Source organism: Vidua macroura, chromosome 13 (assembly GCF_024509145.1).
Source record: "Vidua macroura isolate BioBank_ID:100142 chromosome 13, ASM2450914v1, whole genome shotgun sequence".
Classification (NCBI taxonomy): domain Eukaryota; kingdom Metazoa; phylum Chordata; class Aves; order Passeriformes; family Viduidae; genus Vidua; species Vidua macroura.
In genome coordinates this window covers 7,076,321-7,098,151 of record NC_071583.1, presented here as the reverse complement: position 1 = coordinate 7,098,151, position 21,831 = coordinate 7,076,321, and the positions used below count along the sequence as shown (strand labels likewise).

The 21,831-nt window shown below is 40.3% G+C and overlaps 1 protein-coding gene across 4 annotated transcripts in view; it reads left to right on the top strand.

The window, feature by feature from the left end:
• ATXN7 (ataxin 7) overlaps nt 1-21,831 on the top strand; it is an 86,961-nt gene that overhangs the window by 13,344 nt on the left and 51,786 nt on the right. For 2 of the 4 annotated variants that reach the window (XM_053989085.1, XM_053989086.1), the window contains exons 1-2: nt 12,377-13,451; nt 13,975-14,043. In XM_053989085.1, coding sequence (XP_053845060.1) covers nt 13,208-13,451; nt 13,975-14,043 — 313 coding nt within the window. In that variant the 5' untranslated portion in view covers nt 12,377-13,207. Of the gene's footprint in view, nt 1-5,323; nt 5,417-12,376; nt 13,452-13,974; nt 14,044-21,831 lie in introns of those variants that run through there. The other 2 variants (XM_053989084.1, XM_053989083.1) reach the window with 2 other exon arrangements.

The following is a 21,831-nucleotide window of genomic DNA, read 5'->3' as shown; positions in this document are numbered from 1 at the left end:
CAAAAAACCACCCAAAGATTTAATTAGTTCTATATTTTCACATGTTTATAATGAAAAGGGCCATTAACATTTCCAGAGCTGAGTTTTACAGCTCAGTCAAGTGCATTCCCAGGGCCAGTTTGAGAAATATGGGCCATCATTTGTGAGGGAAAGCTTTCTGAGAGTTAGGATTATTAATAATAATTTAGTACAAATTTCTGTGTGAAGTTCATGAGTGAGAAATACAAGATAGAGATAATTCTGGTATTATGTCAAGATTATATATTAGGGTGACAGGTATCACAGTCCTTAATAGATTGCAGAGGACAGAGATAATGAAGAGTGATGCTTTGTGTTCCCAAGCCTGCCTTAGGCCTGGTATGTTACTGTAGGCAAATCATTCCTTCCTCAATTCCTCTCTCTGTAAAAATGATGATAATGACGTGGATTATTTTGTGTTTTGTTTCGACATCTTAAGGGAATACATGAAAATGAAGTGGCAGGAACATTAGAGGAAATACAAGGTAGTAAAATATGCATCTGTATTGCAGACAGCTTTGTTCTGGCAATTGATTATAAAATTATTGATTCTACTGTTCTTTCCTATTGAGGGTGTCACAATGTACTTGTTCACAGGATTGTAGGAAAAAATCTTGCTGTTTCTTACACTTGCCTGTCTTTCAGTTTCTCATTCAGAATTTGTGATAAGGTTATTCTGCTTTTATTCTTACCCATTACTACCCCCATGAGGGGCAGTTAAAGCTGTAGTTGGTAGAGGATAAGGACAGCAAAGGTCTGTCTTTATTTTCTCTATCTCCTCCCTTTCTATCTCTCTGTCTCTCTTTGGCCGTTGAAAATGTAGGTCATATTGCATCACCATAAAATGGAACAGTCAGAAAGGTGTTTGAAAAATGCTGACATCCTTAGCCTGGGGTGCATGCCAGTGTCCTTTGTTTACATTGGGAATAGTCTTGTACCTGTGTAGGAACCAGCATCTCTGTTAAGGTTAGTGGTATGGTACCTGAATTATGAGTCAGATTTTAGGATGACTTTCATCTGCCTGCAGTAATTTAAAATTAGACAGATAAAATGCAGCTACTCAAAATAATGATATACACCAGGAGCTAATTTGAAATCCTTAATCTGCAATAACTGTGACGGTGTCATTTGAATAATGTTACCTTTAACAGAGAAGCTCAGTAATAAATTTTGCAAATCCTATTATTCATGTACTCTCAATTGCCTTGATTAGCTGTGCCTTTCTGTCTTGAAAAGTATGTTTATATTATATGTTTGTATATTCTTCTTCGTTTTTTACTTCATTATTGTTTTACTTCATGCACCCTTTTAAATGATCCAGTCAGGTTTTTTTTTTTTAATTTTAAAAATGGAAAATCCTGATGTCCAGTGTCTTACTGCTAGCTACCAGGCTTTCATTGTTTGTGTTTCTGATGTAATACAAGTTGTAATTGGTATGAAATATTCCTGTGGCTTAAAATGCAGGACATATCTTTTTCTTCTCTGCAGACATAAATACCATTTAAAAATAAATTTATAAATATAATTGCAACTGTCCATATATATCTTAGTTTGCTGCAATAAGATAATGTGTTTTAGGGATTGAACTTTGAAATAAATAGTGGCATAAATAATACTGCAAGATGTGGATGTTTTGAAATAGAGGATAAAATACTTGCTTATAGAAAATCTTGCATTATTTCTGAAATGAGGTATGTTTTTTACCTTTCTGTTCAATGCTTTGTATGGTTTTACTTAAATTGTTGAAGTGGAATATGCAAAGGGTTCTTATGACTTTGTTAATCTTGCTGCTGAGGAAGACTTCTAAGCTAAAAGAGAAACTGTTGCAAGATAAAATCAGTGATGACATGATTTGTTGAGGAAGATAATGAAAGCTGGTCTTTGCCTGTTGTCATTAGACAGAGGAAAATTACAGTAGTCAAAATTAAGACCCATCAAGTGCACCTCGCTGTGCATAATAATTTTGCAATTTTTGTAAATTATCCAAAAGGTGTTATTGCTTCTCCATTGATTAAGTATTAGTTCTATAGTAACTAAAAGATTAGTTATTAAGTTTGATCCTTTTAGTTATTAATTAAGATACTATGTTTGAAATAGTTTCAGAATAACTTGTATCATTATTATATTTTACACCAAACATTCTGTTGCATTTGTGTTTGCACAAATAATAGTAAATATGTAGGTAATTCTGATAAACACTTGCTATTGGTATACATAGGAAGTACATGAATTCTTGAGAAGCTGTAATTTTGTAATTGGTGTTTACGGAAGTTTGGTATTTAATCTCTGAATGGAACTGGCAGTTATTTCTCAGTCTGTGAAGATGTGAAGAATTGTGTCTACTGGAAAGACTAGCAGGGCCAATTATGCAACTGGTGGTTCTGATACCATCTTTGACCCCCTGAGATTCTGGAGTTGGTGGGTTCAGAGTCAGTCTCCAGCACAGCCAGGATTAGCCTGGAGCTGCTGGGGTTTGCCCTTGAGTTGCCAGCTGGCCATAACAGCAGCCCCTGGCCTGGTGCTGCCCCACTCCTGCTCCCTGCACACCCCTCCTGCTCCTGCCTCGCCGAGGGGCACAGTGAGACCTCCTGAGGTTATCCCCAGACTCACAACTGGGTGTGTTTTGTCTTAAATTTGAATATTTAGCAGGTAACATAGGGGAAAGAGTGTTCTAAAATTTAGGTACATTCTTTGGTGCATATTTCTGGCACCTGAAAAGAAACAGAGTTAAAGGACCTTGGATAGCTGAGGCATTAGTTTTGATGCTTTCCAAAGTTAGGGATGCTCTATCACATACATTTCCATTTTCTGTATTTTAATGAGTTGATTTGCAATTACAATTTTCATGTAAATGTGTTTCCCCTTAAATGGATAATATGCATTTGTAATTGTAACTCTGCCTATATTCTATGCAATCTGTGTTGATACAGTTTTGACTGGGGTATATAGCTCTTGCTCTGCCAGGCTGTGCTTCCCTGCCTTGCATATCAGTAACTCCTCAAAGTATCAAACAGCAATTTTGTCCAAGTTTCTTTGATAGTCCGACAACGAGAGTGACATAATGCTTCACTGAATTGGAAATGCAGGCCTTTTTCCATTTTGCTGGATGGCTGTTTTGGCTTTTTTTTGTCATTTTTCCACCTTTCAACTAGCTCTCCCTTTTCCAGGGTACCAAGGAGAGAGCTCCACCTGGCTTGTTCTCAATCATCCCATGACTTCCTTGTGTTACTCTCTGCTGACAGTTGTGGTTGTAATTGACCTGCTGTAAATTCTCAACAGGAATCATTCCTGTTCTCTGCCACCCATTATCCAGAGAAAGAGTTCTCTTTAAAGGGTCATTAAGCTGTCAATTTATTCTTTTGAGACTTACTCTTTTAACTTCTTTCAAACTCAACTGCAGGTGTAGTCCCTAAAGCAAAATTCACAGGTGGTGACGTAGTATGCTCTGGTCTTTCATATACAGGAATAAAATTATTGCTGATCCTTCCTTCACCCTTGTCTTGTCCGTTTCTTTACTACGCTCTTCCTGCATTTGTAAGTCTTTGGAGATGTCTTCTGCTTTATAGTTTTTGTTTTCATTTTTGCATGAAGCAACAGAACTTGCCTTTTATGAAAAGGTTTACATCAGAGTGTTTTGCATGCAAAGCTCTCATATCCCCTAAAGAAAATGGGGTAGAGATGGAGGAGTGAATTACTTCCACAGCAGGTAGGTCATATGCTCAAAGGGCTTGGGACTTTGAGGCTAAACATTGAATGACCTTCTGGGAAGGGGATGATCCATATCAATTCAGAGTCTCCTGTCCTAAATTACTAAAGGGCAAAAAAGGATTTTTGGTATACACTGCATTGCATTTTCCTAATTAGCAGCAGCAGGAGTTGAAGAGAAAGTTTTATACTGTAGTATTCAGTGAGATTTGTATGTGTAACAAGCATTTTCTAAGACTTCTACTAGTGTAGAAATTTACTAAGAATCACTTCTGTTAAGCATAAAGCAAAACAGTGCCTGCAGAGGGGAGAAAAAAAAATATCAGACTTGCTTTCAAGTCTTGTCCATTGAAAACAAGAGAAATTTGGGTTTTATGCAGTAACTAGAATATAATTGAGAATGTTCTTCTTAGGATCAGCTATGTCACTGGGCAGAGTCAATCTTAGAAATAGTAAATATATCTCTAGAGGATCTCAGTCAAGGTAATATCAGCTGCTTTGCTGCAGTTTAAAGGAAAAGATGAAAAAAGGGTTTATCCTCAGTGCATAAAAAGACTTTAAAGATACAAACTTAGTTGGCAGACATCTTCCCAGAGGAGCAGCCAGAAGCCAGGAAAAGCTTCATTCAGTACCTTCCACTGGAGCAGAGCCCTACAGACTGGGGGACAGCTCGGATGCCCTCTTGGACTGCATTCCTCTTGTCTGGACTTTAGTCCTTTGAGGGAAAAAAAAAATAGTTGTTTCTGAAGTGTCATCCAGTCCCAGTGCTAGGTTGGCTAATTTATATGTATCTTCATGGCTTTTTACTGATGGAAAAAAAAAATCAGTTTAATTTCAAAGCACTTGTAAAAATCAATTAACTGATCTTAAATATAATCTGTGCACAACAACAGTTGAACTTTTTTCTAAGTATTAACAGGGCTTTGGTTTAGCTTTAACTGGTTTGGCATTGATTTATGTTAAACGAAAGCAAACTGGGATTAAGTTTAGTTTATATAAACAAGTTTATAAGCATTGAATGAAAGGATCTTAAAAACCTGAGCTGGAGATGATAAAGGTCCTGTGTGTGGGAAGGCCTCAGTCTGTACATTTCTCCAAATTCTTCATCGGAGGTGCAGTGAGAGTCCCTGATGTTGATTACGTGAAGGATCATTTTTACCTCTCCATGTTCTGTGGCATGGTGGTGAAGCTGTCAATGGCTGCATCCTGAGAGCCCCTATTCTTGGAGTTGTATTTTAGAAAACCCTGTGCAGAAAATGCAGCACTGTCATATTTCCTGCGTGTGATACAGACACACCACGTGCTCGGGAACCTGGTCAGCAAGAGTCAATGTGCAGTAACTGGGCTGAAGATTGAGGTTTCATCCAATGCATACCTTTGTGGTCATGTCAGGCTGCCATTTCGAGAGCTGCTCTGTACAGAACACACCATAACAGCTCCCTGCTTACCTTTCAGTTTGAAATCCATTGCACAAACTGTGTTTGTAAAATTGATAAATTGGTTCGTATTCATTTTTAAATAGACACATTTATCGTCAGGAAACAGAGTTAAGGTTTCAAATGTTTTAGTGCTGTACTCTTTTTCTTTTCTTTTCTTTCAGAATTAATCAGGTACAAGTTAGGAAAAGCTTCCAAAATCTGAACAGATGAAGATCAATTGATAAATCAACCCAGCGATTCACCATACTTTCAAGGTACTGTGGCATGCTTAGCCATATATTTTCCTTAAGCATAAGATTCTCAATCTCTAGATGTGAGAAGCATAGAGAACATAATATTAGCAGGGTTGCAAAGCAAGTCTGAAATGTTACCAGATACAGTGGGGAGACTTTTTTTAAATGCAGATGTTTGTTGTATGTTTCAGTGGGAAATAAAGTGACGTTACAGTCAACCTAGAAGGAGTTTGACTTGGCATGCAACTGCCAAACTTAAAAAGATAAAACTAACCTGGATTATATCTTTCAATCAATTAGGTGATTTGGAAAAGTAAATTGTGGCAGACGGGGAATGTAGTAGAATCAATATTTTAAATTTATTTATTTTTTATATTTTAGAAGAAGTAATCTTCATTTTCTGAATATTTTTTTTTCTATTTACACGTTTCCATGCTATGTTAAAGCATTTGAAGGCTGTTAGGCTCTGGCATATGCTGTAGCCTACCAGCTGCATTAGTCCTATTGTTCTACAAGTTCAGAAAGTGGAATTGTAATCTGAGATAAGACTGTACAGTTGCCTAACACAGTGGGTTTATTCTGCATTACTAGTGTTCATTGCAGAATGTTAGAAAAAAGAGAAAATTATGATAATGAATTGAAATTTTGCCTGAAGGGCTGCTAGTGCAGATTATTGTATCAGGTACTGCTAATTCATTGAAAGATTATCTGTTTCTTTCTCTGTTTCCCTTACATTTATCTTTACTCTTTATCATCACGTGCATTTCACCATTTTGTATATTTTTGCTTAACTCCATGAAAAAAAAAGACTTCACTCCTATACACAGATATGAGGAATCCAGACTATTACAGCCTGGCCAGTATTTGCTGGGCAAATCATCTTTTAATATATTTTAAATAGATTGCAGCAGAAAGGGCCATTACAGTTAGCATGGATCTGGCCTGCAGAGCTTGTTTAAGTGGCAGAGTTAACCTGGGCTCAAGAATTATGAGGAATGTTTGTTACTGTCTGGATCTTGCAATATGTAACATTTGAAGCTGTAATACCTGAAGTTTTTAAAGCAAAATGCTTCCCTGGATTTTCCAGCTACCTGAGAGGTGGCTGTTTTAGTGAACCCAGAGTGTCATGGTTGCAAAAACTGGCTTTATTCTTTCTACTTCCTTGCTGAATAGGGCCACAACATCTATTAGGCTTTCCTATAATCCTAGGAAAGTCTAGATTGGAACAATCCTCTGGACATCATCTGGTCCAACCTTCTGTTTAAGGCAGGTTATCTGAGGCCTGGTCAAGTTAAGGATTAAATATTTTTGGCTAGAGAAAGTTCACAATTTCTCTGGGCAGCCTGTTCCAAATATGTAGTTGTCCTCACAGTAAATATTTTGTTGTTGCATCTGGACAGAACTTCAGAACCAACTTCTGCCTGTTGCCTCTTGCCCTGACACCTTGTTCCTTGTGAAGAGAGTTACCTCCATCTTCTCTATAATTATCTTTTACTTCTTGGAAGACTGTGATTACATATCACCTGAATCTTCTCTTCTTTGGGTTGAATTAACCCAATTATTTTTAATTTTTTTACAGTTTTCCTTCTAATCTTCTAATCACTTTGTTGGCTCTTTGCTGGACCCTGTCCAGTTTTTCAATGCATGCCTTGAAGTGGCTCAGTCTTCCAACATGTCACAATCTCTGTACATAGGGACACTTTGGGTGGGTCTTTTTATTTTCCAAGTTTTTGGGTCACCTGCAAACTTATATATTTATTCCAGTCATCCAGATGATTCTAAAATATATTGGATAGGAATGAGCCCAGTATTGATCCCTAAGGAATTCTGTGGCTGATTGCCATTTGATTTTGAGCCATTCCCACCCTTTGAGCACATCAGTTTAGCCAGTTTGCTGGCAATCTTATGGTCTCCATCTGTGACCTTTCAAAGTAATTCTCTTAGCATCCTCACGTGCATCCTGTCAAGTCCCACAGACCTGCCCATGTCCATTTTGTGTAATAATTTGTTGTTTACTTGCTAAGCATGTGGTCAGAGCAGGTAGCATCAGCAAGCAGCAGTCAAACATGAGAAGAAAGTTTAAATTTAAATTTCCTTGTGCCAGGGTTCTTAGGATCCTTGGTTTGATGTTAAAAGCACGTCAGAGGTTATGGGGCCTCAGCAGCTTCCCTTCAGAGATAGTGTGGCTGTGGCCTCAAGAAACTCGAGTCCTGTGAGCTGTGCTTGGACCCAGAGTCTTAAACTGGCAAGAAACCAGGCAGGGTTATGAAAGCTTGCATGGTGCTTAGGTTCCAGCAGAAGATCAGTAGTACCAAATTGTCCCTATAAAGTGCATAAAGTGCTCAATAAATGGAAATCCAGCACTAATTACAATTGGCCTGAACGGCTGTGTACTTGAATAATTCTAAGTTGTAATATCATATTCTCTGTGTATAAATGAGAATCTGAAAGGCCATACCTGTTTGATTCCTCTGATTAAAATGATTCATCTGCACAGTTAGGTTGCTGAAATAGTTTTAACATTTCCCAATTCAAAAGGTAATTTCAATACCTTATGTAAAATTAGTAAACATTAGTTTGATTTCCAGATCATTAACTGGATGTATTTTGTGCAGTTTTGCCTATTTACCTTTAACACTTGGAAACTTTGTATCAGAGTGTTTTCTCTGTAAATTTCCCTTCAAGAATTGACAGTATGTGGTGTCATTAAGCAGGGCAAAGATCTGTGCTCCTCTATTCATTATTCTGCTTTAGATCACTGTGTTGTGAATTCTTGCAGACATATTTGAAAGTTAACTAAAGAAGGAAGTGGTTCTAGTCTTTTGCTAGGTTCTTAATTCATGGTAATAACATTGTCTGAAAATTTGGGTGTAAAAGTGTTATTGTGATGTTTGGATAAACATATAAGGGCATCTGTTGCATTCTCACCCTAATGCAGAATTCTTTGCAGATTTACTTATTAGCCTTCATTCCCTCATTCTTCCTTCTCAGAAAAGGATACCTTAAGTTAGTCTTCAAATCTTAATAATGTTGTTCTTTCTCTTGGTACAGGTGGTTTGTAGTAGATATGCACAATAATTTATATTCCAGCATTTAAAGCAGCTGTATTCCAATGCTTCTGAGCATCTCCAGTTTCACCTTTGAAGTGTTACTCATAAATAAAATTATACACATCAACCTGTTCCCAGGATCCATGGGAAAAAGGATAATAAACTATCATGATTTCTTATATAATTTTTTATTGTGTGCTGCTTTTGATTAGTATTCTTTTGCAGGATCACAATCCTGTGTGTAGTTGTAAATGGAGAAGTTGCTGATTTCCTGGATGTCAGAGTGAACTACAGATAACCATAATATGTTTTTCTTAGTGTATTAATATTTTGCCATAATGGAGCTTAAATTAAATGGTCTGTTTGTTAAGGCTAGGTGGTTCTGTCTTCATCTGGATGTTTTGATTTATGTGAAATTTTATCTCTTGCTTCCATACTTGCCCAATTATAGTCCTACATTTCTCATACTGGAGATACATTTTAAAATGCATAGAATGTGCTCCCCGTGATGGGAGGGTCAGGACTTCAGCATGTCAGCTTCTTGAGTTGTCACTTCACCCTGAATCCCACCTACCAACAAATAATGACATTTCTTCTTAGTTTTTATGCTCTTCTTGGTCATTTCATACCTTTGGCTAGAATTAACTTACTTGATTTCATTTAGTGCCATAATGCCCCTCAGAGCTTCTCCTTGACAGACATTTTATGAATTCACTATTTTCCTTTCTTCTGAGTACTGATAAAGTGACACCCCCATGGATTCTCCCTGTCTCTCCCTTTGCACTTCGACTCTCACATCCTTTCACTTCCATTGTGGAAAATCATCGGTGAATCGTATCATTGTACTTCTGCTCTTAAAAGAGTTCAGCTGCAGATTCATCCTTCCTTTTTCATTCCAGTTAAGAGTTGTCATATCTCAGGTCCTATACAGAGGCTGTCATACAGATTCTAACTGAACAACTGAAGTAGGTGTTCCCTGTTTGAACGGCTTTCCCGGACCATCTGGCAAAAGAATGAAACCTGCTGGTACAGGTGAAAAAATGCCTGCAGTGTCATGCCATGAAATAATCATCCGCTGCAGTTTTCAGCACTTGCATGCTGTTTATAGGCATACATTTAGTCATAGTGTTGACAGCCATGTTTAATCTATTGTTAAATCTACCTAGTGAGCTTTAAAACTGTGAGTTTTCCTTTTCTGTATGTTTTGTTTCCTATTTTTGTCTTTCTTTGCTTTTGCAGGCTGCGTTATATGGGTTTTTTTTTGTTTATGCTTTCTTCACATCATTTTGACTGTTTTCTCTATATCATATCATCCACTATTTTCTGCTGTTTTCTTGCCTCATATTTTTCCTTCTCCACTTTCTCTTTGAGCTTAACTCCTCTTTGTGCTTCCTCTTTGTTCTCCAAATACTTGTTCTCATTCACAGGTATGAGCAGTTCATGGTTTTTCACACATTGTCTCAGTCCCAACTGCTTGGGCTATTTTGCTTCCTCAAAGCAAAGATAAGTCCTTAGAACCAGTTGCATTTCCAAGCTCCTTATTGTTCTGTTAAAGAGAAGTATTGGCTTCTAGGCAGTTTTACACACTTGAAGTTCTCCCCACTCCTGGCCAGGTTCACCCCACTTAACTCTGGATGTCTAATTTATGTGTGTGGTCATCCATGGCTACTTCTGTGGTCAGTGGGAAGAGAAGGGCTTCTTCAAATGGTGGTTTGTACCAGGAGGGACCAAACTGATCCCAGAAGTATTCCTTCCTCTCTGCTGACCACCAAGGGAGCTTTGGATGACTGCTCTTCTAACCGGATGTCTCAGATTTGTAACAGTCACCTCTGTTAAAGTCTACTGCTTGTACATGTGTTTTCAATTCTGATCTCCTTCTAACATGATGGATTTTCAGGGGTTTCCCTATTTTTACTTAAAATGATCAATGCACCAATGTACAGAATTATGGAAACAATGTAAGTAAATTGAGCTAGTGTGCTTTGAAGAGCCCAAACAATGTATTCAGCCTAATGACTTTGTGGGGAAAGAAAGTTCTCGCCACTTCCAGTCCTTGTAAAATTAGTTTTTCGTCTGCCCCTATTCCTGCTGTCTGACTAATCGGTCTTGTGCACTTGAACTGATGAACTGATCCTCCTGCTGCCACTTCCCTCCCTCTGCTGGAATACTGATGTACTCACGGCACAGTGAGAAAATATTGCAGTAGCGGAAGGTTTACTAAAGGACAGCCTGAGGCCCAGACTGCAGAATTAGATCTTGAGTGGGAATATATAGGGAAAGAAGAAAAGCTGTGAAAGAGGGAGGCTAAAAATGCAACAGCCAAACTGAAAGAGCAGAGAAGAGCCATAAAGGGGATAGTCAGAGCTGTATGAAATAACAGTGGTGTGTGCTTTTACCTATGTGGCTGGCACTTCTGAAGCAAGAGACACTTCTGAGTAACTTGATGAGTGTCAGCTTTAGAAACTAAGTTGATAATCTATTGGCTTGTTAATGTAGTTAGTTAATTGATGTAATTTTGCCAATTTTTGCATAATTTGACATAACTACATTGGTAATGTTTAAAGAAAAGAATCATATGACGTGTGAACATGAAATTGATCTGCCATGGTCAACCCAGTCACTGTTAAAGGGTAGGTGATGGAGTTCTATGACTCTCTTTGGTCACTTGTCACTATATTTGCTTTATGATTTATGTAAAGTAAATAATAGAAAAACCCTTTATGAATTTGGACAGTTGGATGTATCAAGGTTTCTTTTTCAAACTACAGCTGAGGCAGCTTTTTGATAGCTTACTCCAGGACAAAGGAAAGCTGCATGAATGAAGTTTGTAATATAAATGAGAATATTTGACACAGAGAATATAGATCTATCTGGAACTTGCTTTATCCTATGCCTGGAGTCTGTATTCAGCTATGGATACTATCTTAGACTCCATTTGTGAAGCACTGTTAAAGAACTAAGCTTGAAAGAAATCAGGCATAGGCATTTTTCCTATCTGGCTTCTACACCACAAAAAAGCTGAGGTTCTGTTCAGAAGCTGTTCAGCACCTGACAGATTTTTCTTCCAGTGATGTTCTTAGTTTTAATTATAAGTAGTTTTCTATATGATAAAGTAGGCTATTTGATAATTAATCAAACAATAATGCAATCCATTCATCTTTAGACTCTGGTTCCATGGCAGGGCAGTGTAACTGTCTGAAACATCAGGGCCCAGCTCAAGAGGCTGATGGCCTTTGCTAATTAATCCTGCTGCAAATGTCTGCAGTAGAAGTCAGTGTTGCTCTCTTTACCTAAATTTTATGGTGTTGGCCTTTTATGAAGGAGCTAAGTTAGATTTCAAGTTGATCAGGAGGAGAGAAAAATCATGCTAGCTGCTCTGTATTAGATCTGCAATTTTACGAGATACATTCTGAGTGTGACATAAATTATCAGTTGGGTGGAACACTGAAACTATTCTTATAATTACAGCCTATGCTATTCCATGTGATGAGCTTGAATTTATAGATCTTTTATATGCATAAATTTGGAAAGAAACATCTCTAGCTTGTATAGTCCCACACTTGAAATAGTAAATGAAAATTAGCTAAGCCTGCATGTATATGCACTTCTGCAGGTTAAACAAATTTATTTACAGTTCTGATTTCTGCTGTGTGGTTTTGCAAATACATGGATGGGATCTGTCAGCAGTTCTGCTGACAGTGCCAGTCCTGTGCTCTGGAGTACCTGTAGAGGAGGCAGCACATCAGATTTACATATTTTTAGCTGTTCTTCGAGGATGTTGTTACTGACAGTGGCATCAGGCATGGGTTGAAATTGTTGCAGATCATTGCCTGACACTTTGACATTGGTACTTGAACACTGTAGTGTAGAACACTCTGTAATAAATTAATTCTAAACCCAGGGTTTTTTTAATCAAACAACTTGATTTTGCAAAGCTTAGACTTTATTACTTGGACTTAGCAGGTACGACAGCATCCTTTAATCCTCGCTTTTGACATGGCACGACGTCACCACAAAGTTTAGGCAAGGGGAAAAAAAAAAAAAAAAGCTGCTTTGAAAAAGAACTGTGGAATAACAATGAGAAGGCCCTCTCCTTGGGAGACAGGTTACGGGTATAACGAGGGCAGCAGCGCGAAGGAAACTCGCTCGGTGTCCCCCGTGTGCGGGCAAGGAGCGGAGGGAGGGGATGGGAGAGGGGGAGCCGGGGGGGGACGGGGACGCGCCCGCCCGGAGCGCGCTTCCTGCTCGCCGCTGCCTTTAAGGAGGCGCCGGGTTTAAGGTGGACCGGCGATGAGGGCGGGGCGCGCCCGCCCGGCTCCGCCCGCCGCGTCGCCCTCCGGTCCGCCCCCCTCGCCGGGGCAGCGGGTGCCAGGCGGGGTTGTGATGCGGCCGTTGTTTTTGTAGGGTCGCGGGGCCGCGGTGCGGAGGTAGCGAGGCGGCCCATGGAGCTGGGGTACGCCTGGCAGGCGGCGTAGCCCTGCTCGCCCCCGCTCCCTTCCGCCGCTTTGTTAGCGCCAACACAAGCGCGCCTCACCTACACGGTGAAGAGGAAGGCAGCGCTCCCCGCACAATAATGGGCACCCGGGCGCTGCCCCCCGGGCCGCCGCAGAGGTGAGTCGGCGCCGCCGCAGGGCCGCAGGTTCCCCGCGGGGAGGAAGCAGAGCGAGCGGGCGGGCTGACAGCGCCGCGGCGCTGCCTTAAGAGCGGGGCGCCACCTTAAGCGGCCGCTGACTTTTCTCGTTACATTGTAGCAGCGGAAAGAATGTCGGCGCGGGCCGCGGGTGACGTCAGGAGGGAGCAGCGCGGCGCGGCCGCCAGGCAGCGGCAGCGGCGGCCCCGCCACGGCGAGGGAGGAGGCGGAGGAGGCGGGAGCGGCGCCGGCCCCGCCGCCACCGCAGCGGCAATGGCGGCCGTCGGGGAGCGCAGGTCCCTGCCCAGCCCCGAGGCGATGTTGGGGCAGCCCTGGAGCCACTGGGTCGATGCTGCTAAACTTCACGGGAACGACGGTGAGTGGCCGCCAACCACCACCACCCCCACACCCCCCCACCCCCTCCCCCCGCTCGTCCCCAGCGCACCCCGCGGGTGCCCCGGGACGGCACGGCGGGGTGCCGGGCCCGGCGGGGAGGTGGGGTCCGTTCCCACCCCCAGCGTTCGCGGCCGAGTTCGTTGTGCGGTGCGCGCCCCCCGGCCGGGCTCGGGAGCGGCGCGGAGCGGGCAGCGCCTGCCCCAGTTCCTGTAATCCGGGACACGGTGCGAGGAGGTCGGAGCCGGTCCCCGGAGCCCGGCACCTCCTGCCCTCGATTCAGCCTCGGCGTGGGGCGGGGAGCTCCCGCCGCAGGTGAGGCATCCCCGCCGCTGACAGCGGCTCCCCCACTCCGGGGCCCAGGAGTCCTCGGTCCCTCTGTCCTGTGTTTACTGTCGTGTTCCTGCGTGTGCCCACGGGGGAATGGGCCACGGGTCACGAGCGGGGGGTCAGTCCTACCCTCTGGCTTTTCCATGGATTGAGATCTTGTGGCTTTTTGGTTTTAGGAACAGCATTAGAAGAAAGTTTCAAGGAATACGGGAGAAACCGAGAAGCAATGCGGCTTTGCCGAGAAGGTGAGTGCAATTCATTCCTGAAGAAAAGTGCACGGAGAAGTTTTCTTCCTCATAACTGCTTAGCAGAGGGCCAGGCATGGGAAAGGGAAAGGATCAAAGTTTCCTACTGGTTTGGATTTAGGACTGGTGGCCTGTCAGTGACTGGCGTTATTAGCGTTATTATTAAAGTAATGGGTATTTTGAAGACTACGAGGTAGGGCATAGGCTGTCCTTACTGTGTTTCTACATGTTTGTTTTTTTTTTTTTTTTTTTTCTTTAGACTATAAATAGTCCTAAGGAAGCTCTGTGACCAACACTGATAAAATCTTCTCTTGAGTTACATTATTTTTTGTTCTTGGTATAATCCATGTCAGTATTTCAATACCAATCCCTTCCTCTGTCATGTCATTGTGTTATGTTTATTGCTTGGTATTCTGCTAAATGAGAGTGACCTTTCACCTGTGATTAGCAAAAGCCCATTACGGCCTAGTTTCTTGCAAGAGTAACAGTGCTACTTGGAGTTGTAAGCAGATGATGAATGAAAGCTATAGATTATTATTTACTTTTTAACAAGCAGTGGAAAAAAGGAAGTGAGGAGTCTGATTTATTACGTTAATTTTTGTTTGTTTTTCTAGTTTAGTGATTGTTTTAGAGCAGAGAAAATTTTAGAACCTTTCTTGATATTGTTGGTTCTTGGTTCCTTCCGAGTGCCTGAGACGTGTGCCAGAGAACAGGCCCAGCTGTTTTAAATACTAGAGCAGTTAGACCCAAGTCATTTATTTGATGTTGTTAGAAATGGAAGGCTGAGTTTGTAGACATGGTTTACAATCACGGGAAGCAGAACTTGCCAGTGACCTTAGGAGATGATCTGATTCAGTACTTGCCAACCTGCGAGCTGCAAGCAGCAAATGAAACCTAAAGCAAGGTGACACAGGCTGGCAGGACTGGGAGGCAGTGATCCATATTGAGTCTGAATCAAAATGGCTATTTTTTGTACAATTCCCCATGTTGCTAAAATTTGGAAAATACAGTTTCTAGGATCAGAGTCGGTGGTCAGTGGCATGGAAGAAAGATGCAATAGGCAGCTGTGCTGCAGCGTGCAGATTCACTTGGGTTGTTTTGCCATCTTCTTAAGTGTATCTGTGAGTTCTTAGGCACTTGAAAAATCACTTCATTACTTCATTGCCAAGTTCCAATCTAGTCATTGTGCTGGATATGTAATTCATTTTTCTGAATAGACAAATCATTCAAATGCTAAAAAAGCATTTACAATAAACACACACATTATCCTAGTGAAGATTTTACCAATAAGGATTTTCAAACATTTGCTCTTATTTCTGCTTCTTAAAATGCAAGCATCTAAGGTTTCCAGATTCTAAAGATTAGCTGGCAGGGTAAAGAATAATCTCTCCTTTTTTTTCCCCACTGGAGAGAGATCATGAAACTGTTTTTGTGCAGGCTGATCACTGAAACACAGCTTTTCTGCACTGACTCCAACCATGTGAATGATTTGTAGGGATGTGAGTTGACGGAATTTCATAAAATACTTTGAGAATTAAAAGTGAAACTTAGTAGCCCTGTCAGGCTTCCAGAAGTCTATTTATTTTGGTTGCTTTATGACATACGAATGAGACACTGACTTGGCATATACCTGTAGCTGGCCTGTAGGGAGCTTGGCCTGCTGTAAAATAGAGCTAAAGTAGTATTAATTAAACTTAGATTAACTTAAATTAAGGAACTAGGGGAGCAGCAAACATGCCAGCATACGTATGTGTTATCAAATAAAACTTTGAAGATACCGTAAATGATTCATTTTCCCAGGAAGAATTTTGCATTCAAAATTGAGGAACAAACATTTAGAAAGTAATTGGACTTTCTAAACCTCGGTTCTTAACAGAGAAAGGTGAACCCAAAGTATAAATTTTGTTAAATCCACTTTAACCTCAAGACTTTTGTCGTGGTACCCCACAGTATTTTAAATACAAGTAACAACAGAACTCCTTGTGTAAGAAAGTTATTTCTCTACAGATTGGGAGTTGACTCTGAGGCCCAACTTCACAAAAGGATTTCAAGGTTATTTAGGCTAATTTAACCTTGCATTGCAACTCTTCCAGTTTGCATAAAATAATTAAATATTCATGGCCTGGAGAGGGAGCAAAAGAAGGAACATGACTTTACAGCCCACATATTAGAACTGGGTTCAAAACCAAGAACCATTTTCTTTATTTAACAATTGTCAGGCTCCCACTGGCCTGTGTCCCCACTGGGGTATGGGTGGTAGTTGTTTCCTTTCCCATGTGCTCTTTCTCTGTATCTCCTGGTGGGAATGGCCTCATCCTCAGCGTGCCTGGTGGCAAGAGGTGGATTTCAGCCTCGCAGGCAGTTGAGTTTGAGTCTCCTGAATGAAGAGTGAGTGTTCCTCTTGTTGTAACACTGTATTAGAAAAGAGGCTTAACATTGCCAGCTTCTCCTTTTATTCAGCTTTAAAGGCAAAGAATGATATATGCTATTTTAAAGGCATAAAGGAGGATGTAACTGTATAATTCCAGGGCGATATTTGCAGGCAGTGGAGAGAGGCAGGATTTCAGACACACCTTTGTCAGTGGCACTTTCTATTTGCTGATCAGGCAACTCCTCTCTCAGCATTTTAGTGGTTGTGAAGCCTGATGAGTCCTTAATACCTGTCAATGGTGCTAGTTCCATGCAGGGATCAGGAAACATGTCTCAAACATGTTTTTTACTGTGTCTAACCCTCCTTGTCATAACCAATCTCACATTGAAGTAAGAACTAGAATTTGAGTTTGGGCTTCCTAAACTCCCAGTGTTTGTGTCTCATACTTTCCTGTTTCTTTTTCACTGCTCTTACATGCTTTCTGTTCTGCTAATACATAATATTAAATCATTCCTGCTGGGATACTCACTGACCTTCATGAAAGTGAGAAACTCGCTGGATACTTTCCTGTGTTGCTTTGTGAGACAGTAACAGTCCACACTGAGCTTTGATGTAGACATCAGCTGCAGGAATAAGGTATGGGCCCAATGGACTTGACTTGCTCTTGGTATGGAAAATCCCCAGGAGATGGAAGTGAGAGAGGCATACCCAATGGGATGGGAAGATTTTACTTTAAAATAAGCCTTGAACTTTGCTTTGACTTTGTACACTGAAACCTTCTTCTGCTGAGCAATCCTATCAAGGTAAGAACATGTTAGAAGCAATTATGCTTATTAATTATTTTCATATGTAATTGATGTGACAGAATCTTTTGGCTCATGCCATCACTTAATTACTTACTGCTTTGTGAACCAGCTAAAGGTGTGAATCCCCTGCCACTCACTCGTGCTGTGATGAAGCAAGGATGGCATGTTGCATTATAATATGTAAATGAATTCCAAAACAGCAAGGCAGAAAATCTCATCATCTTCATGCATTTTTTCTATGTATTAAAATGAAACATTGCTGAAGTGCATGTTCCAAACTTGTGTGATAGTGGGAGCGAGTGCCATGGGATGCAGCCAAAATGTTTTCAGTCACTCAGTTCATCTTGGAGGTGCAGTAGATCTTAAAAAGGAGTTTGATGTGTCTGTAGTACCTGACACTGATTTGAAAAAAAATTATTCTTTCATATCAAACCTCACAATCAGTGCTTGAAACAGTTTTTCAGTAGATCGTTGCTAACTTGTGCTGAATTTAGTTTGCTTTTCAGAATTTTTCTAGCCCATTGTTGCGAAGTGGATCTCTAAATAGAACTGCGCCTGTGAGCGTAGAGTTCATGCGTGGTAACTTTGACAGGCTTCAACAGAGGCAATTGTTGCTTCTTGCAAAATTTAACAACAGGTTGGCTCATTTTGCTCTGTGAAAGAGTAGAAAAACTGGATAGAAACAGTGAGGACCAAAATTGTTTATTGGGGCTGAGGGCCTAACCTTAGCTCTCCCACCACCAGGGAACTCTTGACTCTCCCCACAGTAAATTTTCAATGGCTAAAAGTTGTCATGTATGTTCCTTTAAATAAAACAAAAACATGGGGAAAAAATCCAAAATAAGAAATCCAAAACCAAGCCATCCCCACCCTCAAATCTATATTTGAGAGTCAGAGAGATACAGCCCATGTACATCATCATTAAATACACCATTACTTATTAATTTGTGCAACCCTTTTGAAGTGGTTGGGATAAAAGTATCTGCTATTCTTATACTGACTCATAAAATAAATTTGAAATACTTAAAATTATAAAAAAGGAATCTATGGCATCTCAGATGGGAAAATATAAGCATGGGGAGCAGAAAAAGAGATTTGGCTAGACAATTTAAAATGGAGAGGGTTTTTTTAATAGTGTGTTCAGTGCACACTGAAACTATGGTGTCTTTACTAGAGCTTAAGCACCTCATTCTTTCAGTTACACATACAGCCCCTTTTCTTTAGTTTGAGTATTTTTGTGTGTGTTACATCCTTTGAGAGGTCAATGCCTTGCTAATGTCTATTTCAAACACTTCACTCATACTGTCACCATAGCTTAGAGTTATCTGGCAGCAAAGTAGAGCAGGAGGAGGACAGAACACCTGTAACTTGTGTCCCAGGTCAGAACTGGTGTTGGCTGTGGGGTGATGTAGCACAGTACCAGTCTTACAGCTTTTAGAATATACTGTCTTAATAAAGCAAGTGGTGAATTTTCTGTGGGAATGCAGATTGTCAGTTTTTGGTGGGCACCTTCAGAAGATACTCTGGAAGGTTTAGTGATGGTGGGAATCAGTCAGGAGACCAGGTGGGAGCAAACTCTGTTCAGCATCGTGTCACCTGGTAACAGCTGGTCTTTGGCAGTTAATATATCTTGGGTATAAAAAAAAAAAGGCTCTGTGAACCTCTAGGGCATTCAGCAGAAGCTTTGAGGTTTGATTATATTAATTGCTATTAATGGAAGATACCAGAGCTGTGACAGTACTAAGAGCCATGCGATGAACCCTTGTTCTTCTTGAGCTCTTTCTGGGCAGGGTTGAGCAGTGAAATCCAGGCCTGGGAGGCTCACTAGAAGCATCTTTATCACATAGACACAAGGTCTAGAATTTTCCCAGCAGCAGGCTCCATAAATAATTAAAGCACTGCTGAAACTTCTGTTCCAATATTAAGTTGTAAATACAAGTAAGAGACAGCATCTTATTTCAAATTTAAATTTGTTTTTATTCAGCCTTGGGAAGTGCTTAGTTGAGTTGATTTTTTTGTTGTCACATCATATCAGAGAGATGCTTAGAGGGCTCTATAATCCTTGACTACCTGCAAATACACTTACGAGAATTTTTAATACATTGAAATAAATATTTTAAGGTAGCAGTACAAGGTGCTATGCTTTTTTTTGACATTCTGCATAGCTCTTCACAGTCTGTAATCAGATAAATCTCTTCTTCATTTCATTGCATTTTAATTGGCTATTTACACAAATTGTTTTAAGCTTTTGTGGACTGGTTATCGTAAAACAATTACAGGGAGACTTTAAAATTGCATTGAACTGTTTAGGAAAATTGTGGAAGTTTTATGAGATTGCTTGAAAAACATGCAATTTGAAAGGATGTTACTTCTGAAATTGTCTGCAGTGATTTGTCCTAATTTTTTACTTGGTTCTTTTTTTCCTTTAAATCTAAGTTCTATTTACAATATTTAATTATTTCTGATGGGATGAGTCAGGTGTTATAAATAGAATATTGTGATGTTAGACTGCAAGTTAGAACTGTGTCATCTCATATGTTTTAAAGGTACTTGGCAGGTTATAGGTATTACCATAATATTGGTGTGGTATTGCAAGGCCTTGGGGACTTTGGCTGGAAGTGCAGCCACAAGACTGTCTTGATCTGTCCATAATATGTGAAGAGGCAGGATATATTCTTTTTTATAAGAATCTTTTGAAATAGTTGTCTGTACACATAGACAACAGTCAGGAATTCACTGTTATCTAATCCTTCTTAAGTGATATGTATGATTAGCTAGGTTATCCCTGTGCAGAAGAGGTGATGTCTTGATAATACTTAGTTAAAGATGGGTTTTTGTAGTGTTTCTTTGCTATATTTAATAACAAAAACTCAATGAGAAAAGAACAATGCAATAAATATGTGGAAATGTGATTTCCATACAAGGTGGTAACTTTGTCATCTAAGTAGAGCAGGAAAGACAAAAAGGCTTAGTGAAGGATACTTTCAAATAAATTGGGTTAAGAGGATGCAGATTACTCTCTCTAAGGTAACTATTTTAAAAAGTATTTCTTCCATTGCAGCAGATCTATAAAAGTCTTCAGTTCTTACAGCTCTCCTGGCTATGCCCACCCTGTGGCTGGAACTGCTGAAGGTTGTCTGGGGATAGGTGTGATCTCTTGTCTCTTACAAGATAGAAAAGATTTCATCTTTCACAAACCATTGTAATATTTGCCTTGTAATTAACTATTCTAAATAATCTCTAGGATGCTTGAAAATTGTTTTGCTTCCTGTGTAATGAATGAAATAATCCACTGTTGTAGAAGTTCCCCATATGTATAATATTCAATGTTACTTCCTAGGCATTCTTACAATGTAGGTGACAGCACAGAGATGAATAGAGCTTTGTACTTACACTTCAAGCTTTTTAGCAGCAAGTGTTAAAATCTGACAATGTGAATTCAAAGTCTAATGTAGCAGAGTAGCATGATTATAAAAGCAGTTGTCACAGAAGGCAATAAATTTATTGTAATCTGTGTTCCCACTGCTGAGAGGCTTTGCTCAGTGAAAATCTTTTCCTGCTAGTGCAGACTGTGTGCAGCTGTGAGCCAGGACTGCTGCTGGTGGCTCTCACACTGATTCTTATGGCAAGTCAGACACTCGTGGTAAGCCCAGATACTACAGGTTATGACAGGATGTGACTTCATCAAAGTAAACTGCGCATGCAGCTGCTCCCACATTGCTTGGAGTCATGATTGCTAGGTTTGGAAATGGCAAATATTCTGGGTTATTGGCTCAGGTAGATTAGAAATACTCAAATTACTTGTGTGTGCATGTGCCCATCAGCCCTGTGGAATAAGCTGGTTTGTGGTAACATGTGTTCCAAATGAGATGGTTTATTTACAAGCTCACTTCTCCACTTCTGATAGTTTTGCATAGCCCATGGATAAACTTCATTGATAATATAAAGGGAAAGGGGTAATTGATTGTGCCTTGTTTTTCTGCTGGGGGGATTAGAATAGGCAGAAAACATACAGTGTTCTTGATCTGCTCTTCCTTCTGTTGCTAAGCAGGACTTGAATCTTCATCAACTGTCTGTAATGCAACAGAAAATGCAGCTTTCTCAACTGGCACTGAAAAAATATGTACAAAAGAGCTGAAGGACTAAAATCCTGTAGGGAGCAATTTTGAGGTTAAGTCCATATTGCTTTGATTCTGAAATTGAGCTCTCATTGTTTTCTTTGCAAGCGAGTTGGTTGGATGCTTTCTCACTGATACAGTTGCCTGGAAGTCCTATAGCAGCTTGCCTTAAAATGAAGTGTGGAGGCTTTAATGAGTTAAATTTGAAAATCAAGTCCTATGATGAATACAGAGTAAATTGGATGTTTGCTTTCCATGGACACAAAATTCTGTTGTATTTTACCCTTCATAAATTTAACTTTCAGTCTATGGTTTTGTTCATTGACTGCCTAAGTGGTGTAGTAGATGTTGTGAGTAGGAAGATGGGAGTTCTGATGGTTTATTAAGTGTTACCTGGGGATGTGAGGTCTTGTTGTGAGCCACTGAAGTCAGCAGGGTTTTTCTTGTGACTGGAAGGAAAATGTAGGACCAGGCTGTGGGGCTCAGTGGGTGA